The sequence below is a fragment of the Lepisosteus platostomus genome, chromosome 1 (assembly GCF_059453375.1).
Source record: "Lepisosteus platostomus isolate fLepPlt1 chromosome 1, fLepPlt1.hap1, whole genome shotgun sequence".
Taxonomy (NCBI): Eukaryota; Metazoa; Chordata; class Actinopteri; order Semionotiformes; family Lepisosteidae; genus Lepisosteus; species Lepisosteus platostomus.
The window spans coordinates 77786961-77806215 of record NC_142611.1 but is presented as its reverse complement, the minus strand read 5'-3'; the positions used below and the strand labels follow the sequence as shown (position 1 = coordinate 77806215).

Genomic DNA, 19255 nt, shown 5'->3' with positions numbered 1-19255 from the left:
ATACAATTAATGTTTTAGCTTAGCGTACACGTTTTTCTTTTGTGTCAAGAAGTAGCTAGTATAAAAACTTTTAGTTGGAGGGTTAGTAAAGAATACTTCATCTGTGTTTTTTTAAACATCAACCATTAATTAACTGTTAGCAAATGTAACAGAATGTTTAGTATAATTTAAGGACGACTCCTGATATGAATATTAATACATTTAATTGAGTTATAACCGAGTGTTTTCTATGAGGCAGTTGTCAGCTTCAAAGTAAGCCTATTGACCTGGGATATTGATCGCTGGATAAATTTAGACACCTTCAGCCGTTTCTTTTTTTTAACATATTACTGACAGACTACAGAGAAAGGAACGCTTAACGAATTCGCACGTACAGTGTTTTAGATGTCGGGAGTAGAAAAAGCTCACGGTGAATTGCTTGTGGAGAAATGTCACTAGATATATAATTTATTTCAAAATAAACAACCCTAAATATTGCCAGTATAACTCATAACAAGAGACAATGGTCTGTAAACTATTTAAGCTCTGAAGTTCTAAAGAGAGTTAAGGAACGAGGCACACGGGAGCGAGTTAAATTGTCAAAGCCTAAACATTTATTTAAGGGGTGACTGAATGTTGGAAACGGGGACAGAGGGAGGTACCGCTGTAGTAGCCCCCGCCCCGTTTCTCCCCGAATTTTATCGCGCCTGCTGCCTTTAACTCTCAAGGGGGCTGGGACAAGCACAGCACTCGCAGAGGGTCTAGAGGCTGAAATCTGATCCTTGCTAATTTTTTTTCTGGTGCCTTCAGCCCCGGGCTGCCAGTGCAGGTCTGCGAGCCAAGCTTTCACACACACTCGTGTCCGCGCCAGTAACAGCGCTCACACTTTTTCAAGCGGAGGAAAGCAGGCGGGCATGAACAGCCTCCTGTCCGGAGCGCTCTGCCGGTGGAAGCTATCTCCCGTCTCACAGTCGGCGCACGGCTCAGCGGCGCCCCAGACACTAGCCATTCGTTTACAGGAGAAAGAGAAAACGTGGGCATAGAGGCAGCGGCGAACGAACTACGTGGTTTTAAGGGATTGTTGAATTTGGAACCTTCCTTGCCACCGCCAGAAGAAGAAACTCTTTCTGGATATTGTGTGTGTGTTTTTTTTCCCCCGCTGCTTGTGATTCTCCAGTGCGGGTTTGGGCGAAAGGATTTTTACAGCTACTATTACTGTATAAGAGCACGTTTGTGACTGACACCGATTTCTTGGTCAGAGTCAGTACAGTTTGACAAGAATTGTGACCATTGGAAACTCATCCGGCGAAGACTTCTGTCAGTCTCCTGCGGGTTAGTAGTACTTTCATTATTATTAAGAATAGTTTTATCTTACCCATACAGACTAGGAACGGCGTGTCGTTTAGGTTGAGACAATTAAACTAATTGCATATTTTCCACTGTAATTTCTCGATTTTCTCACGATTCTTCCGTGTTTCTACTATTCCTCAATTTGAGCTGCTGTTTCTCGTCCAGTCGCACGGTTTGGTATTGTACAGTAAAATGAACGAAACGGGAGGCCACTTTCAGTTGTTAGTCACTTAAAAGGATTGTGTTTTGCTGTACACGGTAGCCGGTTTCTATAGCCGATGTTTGGCACAGATCTCGGTAAACTTTGGCATCTGTCGAAAGGGTCGTTACTCGAGATTTTGCGTTTACTACCTTCAGGACAGTAGAAACCTAGTATGAGTTAAATTCATACTGAAGTCTTTTCATGGTATAATTGCGGACCTTTGAAAATGTTCTCCCATTCCAATAAAAGCCCCCGTGAACGAGGCACAGAGTAAACTGAGGTCTGTCCTATTGACACTGCCACCACAACTCGGTAGCTACTGGTTCATTGCTCTTGAAATCACAGGAAGAACACAGGTTGTAGCCTCGGGTTTTTATTGATTTTACTGTCTTTGGGTTTGTGTGGTTCATGAACGCAGTGTTTAAACGCAGTCTGCCTTTGCAGGATGACATGGAAAACTATCGCAGCTCCCAAAGACCGACTGTAAACGACCTATCTCTTCCTTTGCATTCAAATGTCACACTTTAGCAAACTTGTATTACTTCATTGTATTGGTCCCTATGGAAAATGTGCTTTTCAGGCAGGTGAAAGACACAACACGATACGCACTACATTCAACACAACACGAACCCAGTAGCAATTGCGAGACATGTTTATATATTCTCACCAACACGCGTGGAAGGTGAGCAGGTCTGCCGATGTTCATTTCGAGTGCTCTCGCTGGGACCCTAGTGTGCGCGCCCTTTCTGCTCGGTCTTGTTATTATTCCGTGTAGCATAAAAAGCCAAGCTTTATGCAAAACGGCAGGTCTTGGCCGCGCTACAGTAAACTCGGGGCAGGGGAAGGGTCAGTACTTACAAGTGGGCGCACAGCTTGTCCTCTTCAACACGCATTACACAGGTCTACTAGGAGTAGAGACCTGACGGGTTTTTTTTTCTGAGCGGATTTCAGAACATATATTTTCACCGCATAAAAGGATGTTGGTGAGATGAAGTTATGAAGCCAGGTATTTTAAGAATGCGTATCTCTTAACGTCAGCCATTAAAACAGCAAACCAGCGTTCTCACGGTAGAAAAGAAGAAATAAATGAGAGAAGCAGGCGGCAAGAAATTCTAGGTGGACGCCGCAGGGCCCGAGAGAAGATTTGTAAGGAGTGTCACGAAACAATAGCGCAACTAGAGCGTTGGTTTCGTTCAGTCTTAGAAGTCTGAAGCGCATGAAAGCCTGTGTGTGATACTTTTTGTTTCAAGGCGCAATGATATATTTCTCTCTCTATAGCCTGTATTGTATTTTTCCCTGTGCGCACATATAAGCATATGTATTTAATATACCCGTATTTGAAACGTCGTTATAAAACGTAGTAAAACAGAACACTAATAAAAAACATGTTTCTCACACAGCTTTAACAGACTACTCACCTCGTTTTGCAAGTAAACTACGGCGTCATGACAGATTAGTCATTAAAATTCAAGTTTGTAATTAAAACTCAGGTATTTACTTCACTAAACGACACTTCTTGCACAACATCCCAGAATTAAGCCTATTTGGAGGATACATTAGACCACAAGTCCTTCTACACGTGTAACGAAATCATGCTCTGCGTTTTGGTCTTTTGAGTGTGGCGTATTTGGCTTTGGGACTGACAAGGTTATTCTAATGCGTGGAGTGGCAGTACCTATAAAGTCATAGGCGAGCAATTGGTTTCTTCATAGGCAAGTTTACTCTACCATTGAAGGACGTTGGGGGTAGTAGTCAAGGGAATCGCGTTAGCGATAATATATGTACTGTATATATATATATCTGATCGGCACAAGTCAGATTGAAAAATTGCGGACTGAGAAGACGTCTTCATCAAAAACGCGCTATGAATCCATTGCCTTTAACATCACAGCAGACGAACTTGGCTTGTAATTTATCATGCAGACTTCGGGAAACCAGATACAGGCAATAGCCTAAGTACTAAGGGTGGTGAAGCGCTGGGCAAGTATTTGGCAAAGAGAAAACGTAAGATAAACAGAACCTAACACTGAAACTGATGTAGGTCGTCTTCTGAAGCTGCCTGCTGTTCTCCCACCCCAATTACAGATGAAGACGGGTTGAAGCATAAGTATGCACTTACAGATTTGCTCTGCCCACATGATTTTTGCATTTTCAGGTCAGGATTTGTTAACATACTATTTTTTTAAAAGGTGCATTTGGATCTAAGAATAGAGACGTTTCTGTGTTGTGGTACATTTAAACATTACCGTTATTTGGGCACTCAGTGAAACTCTGTATCAGCTCACCGCTGTGATTGATGCTATATGAGAGCACCCAGGTTAAATATCTTGTGAGTCATTTATTTTGGGGGATCGCTTTAATTTTTATCTCACCCTCGCCTTTTTGTGCGAAATGGCGAGGATTTATTTTAAATATATCCGAAAACTATCATCTTTAAAAAAATCTGGTATTTTTTGCCTATTAATATGAATCATGTATATCGTTTTACTTTTCCTATGTTTATATATTAATGTATGTATTATATATTGCAAACATTTCTGGCATACCTATGCCAGCAGTAGTTAATTGCATTTCAGGTTTGCAACGCATTTCTACATTTTTTTAAAAGGTAAATACGTTCATTTTAATTAAATCCCAGTGGTGGAACAGCCACTTTGTTTTTTAATCCTTCTGAAAAGGTCTTAGTGTGGGTACAATTGAAATAATAATGATTATTGTGCTGTATTGTTTGTTTAAGCCCTTCAGAATAGTGTGTATCAGAGATGAAAGAAAGTGGAAATGAGAAAAAAAAAATCTGTTTCTTCAGCACGGCACTCCAGATACAGTGTTGCAAGTCGAAACGGAGGTACATTTAAACTAGCTGTTTTCAATTAAAGTTTCCCTCAGCAGCAGCTACCACGACACAACAGAGTTCCTCCAGAAGAACACAGACTGCTAAAGCTAAACTGGTTTTAATGGGCAGCTTGGCGTTAGTGTTTCAGATCAGAATAACCACCACCAGTTCAGAGCCCTTCAGCTGCCACCCATTAAAATAAACAGGGGCAACACACATTTTCCAGATTGGAATGAAATTGAATAGACGGCAGGGCTAATGTTTAAGCTGTGAACATCTTGAACTCATGAACTGGGAGACGAGACACTTTCATATGTTTAATGATAGCCTGTCTTAGACCACCCTTTATGTGCTTCTCAGAATTTTGTTGCATTTGAGAAATGTTTTTAAAATTATACCGCAAAGCTCAAAGATGAGATCATGGATCTTAGTACTTTATTGATGGCTACTGTGATCTGGCCAACATGCCATCGATCCCTCAAGAGCTGGTTTGTAGTGTCCTGAACTGGAAAATCCTTTTCTAATTCAATTTTGGGTTTTCCCTATCAGATCAAATCTGGTTGGAAGATGATATAAATAAACCAGAGGGATAAGAGCTAAGCAGAAGAAAGTCTGTATTGGCACAAGATATACATCATGCCGTCATTATTGAACTTATTGGAAACATCACCCTACTTGGTTACACTCAAATGTATTACCACTGCCCTTTTTGGCCAAATGCACAGATAAAAAGTTATTAACGAATTGATCAATAAAAATCTGAGGACTGATTTTCTGCAGAATGCTGAATCCATCTCAGAAAGGATCTCTTGTTGTACTCTGCAAGTAAAAACTAATTATCCAGGATGGAATACCTCAGAGCTGTCCAGTCACACTCCCTGTGCTTTCTTTGTGGCTCTGTAGAAATGCAGAGCACATCAGCCAAGTCCAAATGCCTCACTAAAGTGCACTGGAGTTGTGTCTGTATGAATGTCATTCACAAGCATTGTCTTGTTGCCAGTTTTAACACGCAGGTTTACTCAGTTTGCTGGCAGTCAGTAAATGCAGAAATTGGGGAATCGGGGGAATGCACATTTAGCCCATTCTAATCTAAATATTGCCTTTAAAGACATACACAATAACATGCGCACCTCCTCTTCTGTGTATTTTCATGACACTGGCCTTAATTGAGACTGAGGTGTACTCCATGTGTTTTTACAAGTCTCTTATCATTATCCTGTTTGTTTTTTACAGAGTAATAATCAAGTCATTTCTAAAAGTGCTTCCTGTTGGAGTCCCAGTTTTACAAGACTTTACCAGGTGTTGCTTAGTAGTCTTTTTCTGTTTCCCCCCATTTTTATTTCAAAGTACAGGAAGGACTAATAAAAACCCAATGTGATCTGGGCTCTCATTCAGTCTTCTTATTGCAAAATGGCAGCTTTTGTAATACACCAGACATCCCTCTTTGAAATTAGTTATTGTAGGGACAAGGCAAAGCAAAAAACTCTAGAATTGTTTTAATATAAGGGGAAATGAACGCTTTGGAGTTCATATACAGAAGCCTTGTAAGGTAAGGGAGGAACCGAGGCTGTTGTGCCAGCGTTTTACTGTGCTTTTCAAGTCGCTCTGGTGGAAACAAAGCTCTGGGCAGAGAGTCCAGCGCTTGGCAGTGTGTTCTCTCCCTGTGTTGCAGCCTCCTCTGTGAGCTGCTCCCCGAACTCCGGTTAATCTGTAGGGATCTCGCGTTCTCTCTGAAGTGCATCCCTGCAAACAAAAGCCCCTGCAGGTTCTTGACCTGACTGGCTGGAGGCGACCCCACTAGGGGGCTGATGGGAGGACAAAGATCGTCCTCAGTGCCACAGCGCATGGCTCCAGGAAAGACAGATGGTTCTTATCGAGCCCTTCCAGGGAAGACAAATGGTCCTACTGGCTGTGTTTGACACTGGGACTTGGGGTTTCTGTGATTCAAAGCTTGTTACCCATTTTGCAGTATGTGTGGCTAATCTTTGTCCTGTTTTTGTTTTGGGAGGGGGTGGTGATACTGATAGCAGGACTAGTTGTAATAGGAGGGCCTTTTGAGGTCAGTTACTGAGTGTATATGCAGTGCTTGGGAAAACTTATTTTACATTGGTGAACTGCTGAAAAACAAAACAATAAGCATTGCATGTTAAAAACAGTATTCAAAGGCCCTTTTAAAATAAGTGCTATGTGATTCTTCCACACTAGTGCTTTAGGAACTCTGTACAGTCAGTGCATTTTCTTTAAAAAAAGATGCAAGTTAGCTCTAGTGTAGTGACTGGGGATATTTGGCTCTTGGAGAACTGTGTGAGCCATTAAAACAAGCTGAAACATTTACTATAACAAATATGCTGCAAGAAATTAAACAATCATGGAGGACTTCAGAACACAAATATCGAATTGCAGAGTGGAATGAAGAATGATTGATTTTCTTTCCATAATTTAATTGCTCGTTCTGGTTTGAAATGCCCATTTATTGGCATAAACTGGCCATCATTTGTTTTGTTTTTATCTCGTGCATCTTGCTCTGTTCACATTAAGATGTTATATCCTAGACATGTTGTAATTTAGAGAGTGGTTTACGACATACCAAGATATGGCTTAGCGGATTCAGACAGATATCAAAACGTGTGTGCTTGGAGAAGAGCGTTATCTTTGTCCTGAGCTTTTGCTTGTTAAAATAAATGTGTTGTCTGTTGAAGAACATTGTAGTTACACTCAGATCAACTAAAGATTATCAGGCAAGTAAAATACTACCAAGATATAACAGGCTGATATCCACATCCATCTACTTTTTTATCCCATTGATCAAATCCGGGGTCGCAGGGCAGCGGGAGCTTTTCCCAGCCAGCCCCGGGTGCAAGGCAGGATAGACCCTGGAGGGGCACACAGGCACACACTCACACCAGGGCCAGTTTTCCAAGAAACTGGCCCTTAAGGCCTGCCCGCCTGTCTTTAGCCTATAATAATAATAATAATAATAATAATAATAATAATTGCTTACACTTATATAGCGCTTTTCTGGACACTCCACTCAAAGCGCTTTACAGGTAATGGGGACTCCCCTCCACCACCACCAATGTGCAGCATCCACCTGGATGATGCGACGGCAGCCATAGTGCGCCAGAACGCTCACCACACATCAGCTATCAGTGGGGAGGAGAGCAGAGTAATGTAGCCAATTCATAGAGGGGGAGTATTAGGAGGCCATGATTAGTAAGGGCCAATTGGAAATTTGGCCAGGACACCGGGGTTACACCCCTACTCTTTTCGAGAAGCGCCCTGGGATTTTTAATGACCACAGAGAGTCAGGACCTCGGTTTTACGTCTCATCCAAGGACGGCGCCTGTTTACAGTATAGTGTCCCCATCACTATACTGGGGCATTAGGACCCACATGGACTGCAGGGTGAGCACCCCCTGCTGGCCCCACTAACACCTCTTCCAGCAGCAACCTTAGTTTTTCCCAGGAGGTCTCCCATCCAGGTACTGACCAGGCTCACACCTGCTTAGCTTCAGCCTATGGAGTGCTGTCTGTGTGGAGTGTGCATGTCCTCCTTTAGCCTTTGAGAAGCCACCTTTAAAGGTGCTATACAAAATAAAGTTTCTTATTATTTATGATGGGAGGAAACGGGAGCACACAGGGGAAACCCACACAGGCTAGGGGAGAACATGCACACTCCGCACAGACAGCACCCCAGCAACTGAACCCTAGGCCCCAGCGTGGCGCCACAGCAATGCTCAGCCCTGCGTCACTGTGCCAGGCTTGCATTGCCACAGCCAGCTGTGAGGGGCAGCAATGCTTGATATACGCATGCGTTATTAAAACTTGATTGTCCTTCTAGTTTTCAGAGCCTTTCACCACTTAATCAAAGGTTTCAGCTATTGTCTTCAGCAGTTAAGAGAGCCAACATACAGCGTAAGCAAGTTTTTATAATACAAGGAGGCATTATTCCAGAGCAGAATTAGACTCTGTTCCTGTAGTCTGTCTGATATAGCCTTGAGAGAGAATTTCTGGAGTTTTATCTGTTACAGTGCAGTAGAGCATTTCCAATGCTGATGCCAGTGTTATCAGAAGGTTAGGTGCTCTAAACATGGGCCTTCTTTGAGATTAGATAAGACTGGCCTAAAAAAACGGTATCATCTCGCTAGTTGGAATTAAATTGATTTGTGAGCCCCGGAGAAAAGCTTTGCTCAAGGTTTCTCTATCAAATTCACAGACCCTTGAGCTCTTATCCAGTTGAATAAATAAACCTTGTTTTAGAATCTGGGCTTCTTTTCACCCAAAGCAGGAGGCTATGAACCAGCTTTTGTTCTAGTGGCGTTAAAGAACTTTTGTCAACATGAGATTAAGGTACCAACCTTAATTTTTTTCTACAGTAATGAAATGAGAAGCACACAGAAGCACATTTAAGAACACACATTCCTGAGCTTAAAGAAGAGAGAATCTTTGTACCTTTCTTCATGTGTTGATGAAGCTGAAGTTTTTTCAGGAGCAACGAGGGAACAAATATACCAGAACACTCATGACAGGCACTTTGTCCATGTGCATGTGGAATTGGCTCATTTCATTTCACACCAAAGCTACCCTGAGGCCACACTTTCCCAAATCTGTCTGCTCCAGGGCCACAGAGCTTGGCTTGTTGATTTTACCCATCAGGCCGCGTTCGCTTAGGGTAGATCATACTGTGGAATGTTAAGATGGGTCTGATACTCCTGCACCTCAAGTTGTCATTCTTGTTTTCCAAAAGAATTTGTCCATGTTCAATCCCAGGATGTTGTGCATATCAATCCTGAAGTCCAATCAGCTGCCACTGTTCTGAGTTTTACGTAAGAGGAAACTGGTGTCATGCTATTTTTGCTGGGTTAATTCTGGGATGAATGCTAATCAAGATATTTGGTGCACCACCAATGAAAACATTACATAATATTATTAACTGAGAACGCGATCAAAGCAAAGCCAATGCGTGCCCCCAGGACATGATTTACACACACATTCTTTGCTCATCTCTCAATCTCTCTATATGTACTACGTATGTATGCATTAAGATTCACATTAGCAAGCTGACGCAGGATGTGTTTCAGCCCCAGCGTGCGGAACCATGATCGCTCTTTTCGCCCCCTCTGTCCTCCAGCTCCCTGGCGCTGCCGCCGCCCCATCCCCCCTCCCGCGCCACCGCCGAGCGAGGCCGCCCAGGAACAGGGGCGGGAGGGTGCTGGGCTCCGCGAGGAGCATGCACCCGCGGGATGCGTGAAGTCGGGTGGGGCCGCAGCAGTCGACGTCTCTACGCCCCTTCCAGAGGAATGATTGCCCTGTGGTGCGCCCTCTGCTCCTGCTTCGTCATCGTCCACGGCGTGCCCGCTGCCCGGCTGCCCACCGCCCAGCCTGTGGAGAAGGCGACGGTCAAGCCCACCGGTAAGAGAAGACGACACCCGTGGGGGGGAGCTATGAAAATATCAGAACATGCATCCACGGCACATTTAATGTTAATGTAATGTAATGTTGCTTTATTGGCCCTATACTATTTCTTGCCTTAGGAATTCGTCTTTTCGCATACCCCAGCTTTTCTCCATGAGACACACAGACAGGGAGAGAAGCTGGGGGTCAGAGCGCAGGGTCAGCCATTGTACAGCGCCCCTGGAGCAGTTGGGGTTAAGGGCCTTGCTCAGGGGCCCAACAGAGTAGGATTCCTCTGCCAGCTGCAGGATTTGAACCAGCAACCTTCCAGCCACAGGCACAGATCCTGAGCCACAGAGCCACCGCTCCGCCCAACTGTGCCCATTTAACGCACAGTATTAGCATGATGGCCTAATAGGACCACTTCCACATTGCAGGCAGGGCTTAAAGCAGTTCTGAGGGCATTTTACAGTTTCAGTGTTTGTTTTACTGCAGAGCTGAGGCGCAGCTGTAAAATTATCTTGGGTTTTGCCTCCCAAGCCTTGATGCAGTCGGGTTCTTTTATGACAGGCCCCGGTGAGCAATTGCACCACTGCATCAGCTCAGATTAAAGGGTGGGGAGAGGCTCCCTGTTATCAGATCTTCCCACAAGTTCACACTGCCAGAGCTCTCCAGCAGCTTGTTTAGAAATGACTGAAACACAATACTCGAGGCTCTTGATTAAAAATCAGAAACTGGCTCGATCCTAGCCTGCCTTTCCTCTTGTCCAAAAACCCTTGGTTCATTAGTTGTTCTTTCTGTGTTTGAAACTTCAGTGCAGGCAGTTTTTACAACAAAAAAATGTTTGGGGCAGTTTTGTAGACTGTTCACTAACAGATATCATTTTAAGCCAGCCAGTCTGTTGGCGAGCTTAGCTTTGCTTTCGTAAGACAGAGCCGTCATCCAATCCGTGCTTGGCTTTGGCCCAGAGTTAAACTTTCTGTTTTAAAAACAAGCTTACCTTGTGCGACCGCGGTGTTTGAAAAGAATAAAAATGACAATTAACAGAAAAGGCTTTGGAACGATGTCACATATTGTGCCTCTCTCTACTGGGAGATGCTGTGCTGAAAGCAGTGCGAGATTGCTTTAGTGTTTTTCTCTGATCGTTATCTCATGAGATAAGTCAAGCACTGCCAGTTTGGAGGTGTCACTGTAACTCCTTTTATAAGCTATCAACAGAGCATGGAGTACACTGTAGGTGATCTGCATTACCCATAAGCCAGCTCTCTCTTTCCTTAATGTTTCCAATGGGCATCTGATGCACACAGATGGAATATCAGTGGGAATAAAATGCCAATCGTTTATCTGCAGATGGCAAATTTCGTTCCTCTTCCCAGCATCAGGAATTTATCAACGGCCGCATGCAGCTCCCAGCAAATATGCAACATTTTATTCAATTTAAGATTTCAAACTTATTTCAGATGTCTACACTGAAGCAAAGTGTGGGTGAAACAACTTAGGCAATTCACATTTTCCCAAAAGATCCCATTATTCCTTACGTGTGACCGGAAGAGTGTGATGGATTGACCCGAGCCTGCCTTCTCCCCAGAGTGCAGCTGGTTTCTGAAGTTTTCGGTTTTGGCTGTCTTGAGAAAAGCAATATTTGACTTGCTGTTGCTGAAGCAGAACTGTTCTTTCAAAACTCATATCATTTAGTCCACAGTGGTGCTGGGCGCTGTGCACTCCCTGGAAGAACTGACAGTCAAGTGCACAAACTTGACAAACACCAGCTTCCAGTTGTTCCTCTCTGTCTCTCGTGTTGTTTGCCGAGTGGGTGAGAAATATTTCCAAAAACCAATTCTTGCCATATCTAAACAAGCAGTAACACACAGTGATCGGATTTGCTCTCTTTTGCAAGCTACTCCAGGAAATGGACAAAATAAAAAAAAGGGATGATCCTTAATGTATACTGTATTTTGCGAAATTTTACAAAAATAACTCTCTCATTGTACAGCTGGGTGACCGCTTTTAAAACTTCGCTAGGTGAATACAGAAGAAAGCATGAAATGAGCAAGGCATATATTTTTAATAAATAAAGCCTAGTTTGTATATACTGAGTGGTTAAATTGCACAAAACCCATAGCATATGTTGCATTTTTAATGCTTCTTTGTATATATACATACATTAAGCACACTAATGTTTTATGTAATGTAATGTTTTATTATGAAAAATAATTCCCATAAGTAAAATGCAAGTCTTTTAAAGTACTGTATTTAATTTGAGTACATCAGTTGCAACAAATGTACCTTCTAAAGCTCTAGGGCTAAACACCCTTAGAGGGTGTGTGAGTTTGTGTGTGGTTTAAAAGCTAAAGGAATCCCCTTTAACCTGCTTCTTCAATTAACACCATAAATCACACCAGGGGTTGTTTTTGTCATTAAAAGAACGGTAATAAAACACCCTATTCTGAATGTAATTCACTAGGGCTCATTTTTCACAGCTTAAATGAGCTGATTTATGGGCGACACCTCAGCACATCTCACGCCGCCGCCGCTAAAGAGTTTGTGCCGAATTGAAGAGGTGGGCGGGGCTCTGGCTCCTCCGCCCCCTCCTGCGCCAGCTTCCAGACGCGTCCTACCCGCGCGCAGGACAAAGCACATTTCTGAGCGTCCTCGACTCACAGCCGGTCCCTGTATGAAGCAAACAAATCAAAAAGGGAATCATGAAGTGAAAGGCATATATTGCAATTTTTGGCTCTGTATTAAAAAGCATTGGTCAGTTAGCTGAAAGTTTGAGGGTTTTTTTTTACTGACTTTTTAAAATTCATCTGTGACAGGCGGGGTTTCATCTAGTCACATTGTTAAGAAATCCAAAGTTATATATAAAGTGCATTTCTTAAGCGGGATAAGCATTTTTATATATATATTTCACAGACTAAAGTCCATTTCCATGACTGCAGAGGTGAAATTAATATCATAAACTCAATAACTTCGCCTTACATGTTGGGTCAGTGCCAACATGAAAAATCATTAGGACATATTCGTTGGATACATGCAAAACAGGACAATTTAAAAAAAATGTATTAATTGCTGTTATTTTAAAATTTTCTCCGCTTCTTCCAACTCCTCTCATCCAATTTTCCAAAAGAGCATTTCAGGAAAAAAACATTGCTTCCGTGTTTTCTGTAGTGAATTGTTTCTTTGTTACATAAAGCACTTCTCTATTTTTAAACTTTTACAATTATTTTCAGAAGAATACGGGAGGTGATTAGGATAAAGAACCTTTGAAAATCACCTTGTCAATGTCTGTTTAGCAGTAGACGCACCTTTGATGATTACTGTCAAAGACAGAAGTTAAAGTGATATTTGTATTTGTAAGGAGTGGGGGTCTCATCAATCCCTATCAAGTTCAACTCTTGCATTTTTAACACTTCATCTGACATAACTTTATTAATTATCCAAACCAGCAACCTGCTATTTCTTTTACTCGGATACCAGTATGAGTAAAAGCTTTTGAGTCTCACAATAAAAATAAAACTGTGAACAGTGGAATCAGTAATAGCTGCTGGAAAAACTGTTTGGGTGCTAAATTTTAAAAATAAAATTAATTTGCTAATACAAACCGATGGTATAAATTGACCAAACACTGCTAACTATATCAACTTTTTCTTTAAAGTAAAAGAACCTTCCAGTTGACATAGTTTGGGGTTTATTGCCCCACAGCACCTGAAACAAGATATCCTCTAAATTGATAAACCCATTGGAGATTTGTACAGGGCAACTGGCAAATAGGCTCCATAAATATTGTTCCTGTATAATTCCATAGGGAAAGCCGCAGAATGTCTTAATTTCCCTGTCTCTCAACAGCACCAGTCTTCAATTACTCTAGCACTGATTATGAAAATTAGGAAGACTGCATAACAATATTATCTACCTCTTGTCATTTGTTTTTTAGAAAACTTGAAATATGTATTTTTTTTTTACATAAACCAATTGAGTGACATCATTTATATAAGAATGTTTCTTTTCGCCTAAAAGCGAACGGCTGTATCAGTCGAGATACTGCCTTCTTGTTTGGAATATCTCGTTTCATCTCCCGATTCTGTCGAGCTGAAGCGCACAGAGGATCTGACCATGTATGATGACATGTACGCATATCATGTATTACTGGACAATGACTGCCGCTAGGGTAGAAGGCGCCCCGTACTCTTCCACTCTCTAATCAAGGCTCCCATGAAGGAGAAGGCCTGTTGGTGCAGCAGCGTGTGTGGGGACTCTGCAGCTCTCACACAGCCCCACTGGGAGCTGCTCCGCCCCTGGCAGGGTGCAGGCAGATGGCAGCTTGTGAGCTGCAAGCAGTCCAAACAGAAAACAAGGGAGGCATCATCTGTACCAACCCCCCCCCCCTTCCCTGCGTTTTACTCTGGTCATTTTCAAGCCCTGCTACCAGCAGAACAGTGTAGAAAACTCAAAAGTGAATGACCTCCACGCTGAAATCTTCGCCAGCTGATTGGAGCAGATTGGTCCTGCTGGTGTTGTTGCTTGATGCGTTTTCTCCATCCTGTGGTTAGTCCGTTTGGTTCCAGCTGCCCGAGAGCTTGACCCCACCTCCCTAGCGTCCCACTCTTAATTGCTGCTAGTAATGAGCTCAGTCTGTCGGAGTAGAGAGACATGCTATACGATCTATATACACACTCACCACTGCGATAGTTATGTTGTCCTCAAAACCACAAACAGCCCGTTATTAATTGGCTGTACAAGGGCAGGATGGTGGCACAGCAGTTAGCACAGTGCTGGGGCCCTGGGTTCAATTTCAGACCTGGGGTGCTGTCTGTGTGGAGTCTGCATGTTCTCCCCAGGTTCATGTGGGTTTCCTGCCACAGTCCAAAGACGTACTGGTAGGTGAACTGACTCCTCAGAAAACTGGGCCTGGTGTGAGTGCATGCATGTTTGGTTCACTGTGTACCCCACCTTGTCAGGATGGGCTCCAGCTCGTCTCCCACCCCAGCTCTTATGAAGCAGACAGAGAATGGATGGGTGTGGGGATCCAGATATGCTGCCTTGCACTGGTTTAAAATGGAGAGATTTACGTTATCTTTTTGGGGGGGGGGTAACTTAATTTTGTTAGATACCATCCTGCACCGCTGGGCCCACTCCCCCCGCTGCCCGGCTATGGCGATCTGTGAACGGGCACCAGGTGGGCCAGGGCCAGGCTGTCTGCAGGAGGAGACTCAGCTCCCCCAGTACCACCGTGAAGGCGACTTTATAAAAGACGCCATTCAGTGCGGAAACGGCGTGGCAGTGCAGAAATGCGTCGACTGCACGGGCTCACAGAGTTGCAAACCTAAATTGACCTGTTCCTGCTGCACTGCTCACTTGTCTGTTCCGGATGCTGTAACATACGTCTGTCACCTAAGTAATGTGAAAACAATCACGTTTCTGGTATTGGCTTCTAGTGTGGGATGGTGTCAGAGGCCATCGACTGCCAAGGTAGAGTATCTACCTTATCTACTTTAAAACGTAGAAAGATTTTCTACTTTTTAACAGCTGAAGAAGGCTCCACAGACACATTTTGCTTTCTTTCTTACCACTTTCCACCTAAATACAACATCAGCGTCTTGATGTGGCTACAGTGTTATGTCTCAATGTCGGACATTACTAAACTGCACCCTTTCTGGAGTGCTGTAAAAGCTTTGGTCCAGCATTTTGTCTGGCAGGAGGTACTCGCACGCAGGGTTGAAGCAACATTTAGAGATGTTGTTGCAAGATTATGTGTCAGCTGGTGATTACAGGACAAGGATGCTACAGCCGAGTCATGTCTGTTGTGCCCACAGCGAGTCAAGTCTGGAAGACTCCCCCAGTCCATTAGCTAACGCCAGAGCTCAAACACACACTCTGGCAGCTCATCCTGCCTCCATGAGATCTGGCCCTGGTTGAAGAACACCAGTGTATTTAGTTAAGTTACTCTTTAATTTTTCACAATTTTGTTCTTTGTTTTGCAATCAAAGAGTTGTGAAGTATGCTTGCATTCTGGCTTTTTTTTTATAACCCATGTGATGGATTTAGACCCAGCATGTGTCTCCTTTCATACAACAGAAAAGGCAAACACGTACAGAAGCTTTAATTCTGTAAATGCCTGCCTTGCAGATTTCTAACTCCAGATCCTGCTGCCCAGCACAGAAGATTAGTAAGAATTAAATTTTGAATTGTTCACCTTCAGTAACCAAACCTCCATATCTGAATGTTTATTTAATTGGAAATTTTCTCCTGCCAAAATAAATCTTCATCATTTTTCACATCAAGTTATTAATTTATACACAGCTCACAGTAAGCATTAAGAGGTCATCCTCACCAATCAATACCCCCCCTAGTGATTTACAAGTCTTACACATCTTTGCTTCTTTAGGGTGGTCTTTTACACAGTACAGTATTTATGTTTCACTGCAAGGACTATCTGCTAGCATTTGGACGGGATTATTCCTCTTCAGTTTTCCATTCTGAACTACTGCAAGACGCGTCCTTTTTTACTGGGGCGGAAAAGTGTTTTCAGATTAACAAGGAAACAAATGGCAAAGCCTTGTAAGGTGTAGCCCAAAGCATCACTCCCATAACAATGAGACGCAGGTTTCCTGTGCTCCGCAAGACAAAAAAAAAAGGAATAGATTTGGCTGCACATGTCATCCAGCTGACAAATCATGTATTACGTTAGTGTAGTAGTATTGCCGCTACCTGATGTTCCTCATTAGTGTTAAGGGGAACAATACGGAGGCGTTCGCTCACGTGCTCTAGCTGTTAGCATCCTGCTTCACAGGATCAGCAGGGAAAAACAAAAGGGACAGACAGGGAGAGAGTGGGTCCGCAGCACAGAAGACTGGTATCTGAAGGATTTACACAGCCGTAGCCAACTGGCACTGGGCAGAACAACATGGAAAAAGTGTGATCAAGCAAGAGACTGGCACCAAAGGAAAGCATGCCCACAGACACTGATGACGATGATGAACTGAGCTTTAAAAAAATCATTGCTTTTTTCTGCTGCATGGGGTCTGCATCTGGGAGTGAACGATGAGGGACTCAAAACAATAATAAAGATTTAAGAATCACAACGAATTCTAAACAGGGACGGTTTCTGAAACCGCACAGGGCAGCAATGACGCCTGGGCCAACTGTACACAGTTGTTCCTTTACACAGAAGAACCCCTCTCCTGTCCCTGTTGTTTCTGGGCTTAGTTTGTTGGGGTCAAGAGGCTGCGAGGATTTATACATCTTCCTGCTGTTAATTCTTCCGTTAATATATGAAAATACGGTACGTCTCCGGTTGATGTTTCTGTGAAACGCATAGAAGATTGAAGTCCGTGGTAGCAGTTCATTAGGGGAAAAAACCTGAACAGTTTTCCCACAGCTGATTAATGGTTATCGGCGTCTTAACTAGAATTGTAGGTTTAATGAATAAGGTTCAGCGGGTAACTCGAGTCGAGCTAGGCTTAGCCAGAACCCCACTGGAGCAATGAACCCAGTGCATGTGAGCTGGCGGTTATTAAAAACACCTGGGAAATAAACTCCCAAAAGCGTAACAAAACGCGATAAATGGTGTGTGTGTGAGGGAAGGTTTGGTCTGGCAGCATAATAAACAATGTTTTACATACCTTTCGGAGAACTTCAGCGCCGCCGCTAGCGTTAGCCATCTTACAAGACACGCCTCCCTCCTCATGCTAAGAATGGTAAAGAGACAAAAAAAAATAAGCATCGATCTCACACAGGAAGACATGCAAAATAACCTCCTTAAAGATTGCTTCCCAGCGAAAGTTCCTAAGGTAGTTTGAATTATTCCATTAAATTTAATTAGGAAATATTCGGGGTTTGATATATTCCGGGACTCTAATTAGCAGGTTCTAATTGGTACCTACTGGTGAAAATGTAACACTGAAGAAAAGGGTAATCACTTTCCTGAAATCCCACCAGCGGAAAAAAAGCAGTTTCTGTTTCGTCAACGACCCCCTTCAGACCTGTACAGGCTGAGTGCGCCGTGCAGCATTCTCGAATTTATCGTGCTTTTCTTTCCTTTCATAGTAGACAAGCTTAATTGCGGCATTCGTGTAAAATTTCAGATTTACCACATTTAACTCGTGCAGTTCTCCAGCTCTTGTTGGACGCACGGCGTTGAGAAAAAAAAAAACAGGTTTTTCGCTTTTTCAAAAAGTCTCTTTATAAAATGTGTCACTTTTATCTACAGTAAAGTAGTTCGTTGGTTTGATGTACACCAGTACCCGACTCATAATAGGTCAGGGGAATGAGAGACAATTCCTGAAGGATAAGTCTTCTTCTGGTTTTTATTCAATCATGTGATGTCAATTAAACAATTTACAATATTTTCTTAGATACATACAGGATGTTTCTTAAGGCCTTCTTCAAATGATAGCTCAAACCACTCACTTCTTAAAGGCACAGTTACTTATGACTCACCTTGGAGCCAGGTTTGAAAATGTACACTTATGCAGCTAATTAAATAATTACATTAATTAAGCATTCAGATTATTTAAGCAGGTAATTAAATAATAAGGTTACTGGGAGTTCAACTGAACTGAAACCAGAGGACACCAGTCACCCTTACTGCAGCTCCAATCTGCACTTGATTTGGGATCAGATGCTTTAAGGTAGAGCTGTAAAATTAGTTGTAGTACCACTGCTGTAGTACTGCAGTGTCACGCAGGTAACCTGCGGGGCCAGGTTAAAGACAGGTCACGACTGGGCACTGCCTGGGAGGGTTGAGGGCATGATGGGAGGATCTGACATGGAGCTGGTGAAGAGATATGAACCCATATGATGAGGCAGGGCTGCATTCCAGAGTCTCTGGGGCCGTTTATGTCTTTTCCTGTGGTTGTCAAGGCAGACTGAAAGCAAACACAAGCCTACAGATTTTGCATTTGTAGTCTGGGGCTCGGGGAGTAGTGATGTGTGTAGGGGGGTTATCACCACAGTTTCAGTACAGCTTCTATCGGAGACACTGTTTCACACTGTGTCACCACTTTCTCTGTTAATCGCGAGCACAGACAGGCCTTCCCTCAAGCAAGCGAGCAGCATCTCCAGATCCTTACCGGAGTGTTTAATAAAACCACATTCAGCGGTGTTTCCTTGGAATGAAATGTGTCCTGCGCCAACGTTAGAAAAGAAAATAAATTCGGTAAATATAAAGTTTCAAAAGCTGCATTCTTCTGCGCCATTAAGCAAATCAAAACTTTAGCTTGACGTGAAAACAACGCTCACTGAAAAAAGCCTAACTTTGTATCCCAGAGTTCAAAAGATGACGCCAGATGTCAAAACATTTAACGCCAGCAATGATTCATCACAGGCCCCTTAGGAGGGAAAGTCAATTTTCTTTCTGCGAGCTGATGCACCAAAATGGCGCCCGTTGTTTGCTTTGTGAATACAGAAACAACCTTGTTTGTAAAAGACTTTGCGAATGTTTTATGATCTAACACATGCGTGTTAGAGGAGGCAGCGAGGAGAGTTGACTTTCACTG

At 43.1% G+C, this 19255-nt stretch overlaps 1 protein-coding gene and 1 long non-coding RNA gene across 6 annotated transcripts in view; one reads left to right on the top strand and one right to left on the bottom strand.

Moving 5' to 3' along the window:
- Positions 1-712: 712 nt before the first annotated feature.
- fgfr3 (fibroblast growth factor receptor 3) overlaps positions 713-19255 on the top strand; it is a 76712-nt gene continuing 58169 nt past the window's right edge. For all 4 annotated transcript variants that reach the window (XM_088637995.1, XM_088637986.1, XM_088637977.1 and 1 more), the window contains exons 1-2: positions 713-1311; positions 9496-9776. In XM_088637995.1, coding sequence (XP_088494121.1) covers positions 9608-9776 — 169 coding nt within the window. In that variant the 5' untranslated portion in view covers positions 713-1311; positions 9496-9607. The remainder of the gene's footprint in view (positions 1312-9495; positions 9777-19255) is intronic.
- LOC148678838 (uncharacterized) lies at positions 11857-18636 on the bottom strand. 2 transcript variants are annotated; one of them, XR_015939795.1, is made up of 3 exons: positions 17849-18636; positions 17381-17446; positions 11857-12428 (listed from the first exon to the last, which is right to left on the bottom strand). It is a non-coding gene; the product is annotated as an uncharacterized LOC148678838 (long non-coding RNA). The 2 variants fall into 2 exon arrangements; XR_015939798.1 differs by lacking the exon at positions 17849-18636 and adding an exon at positions 17642-17773.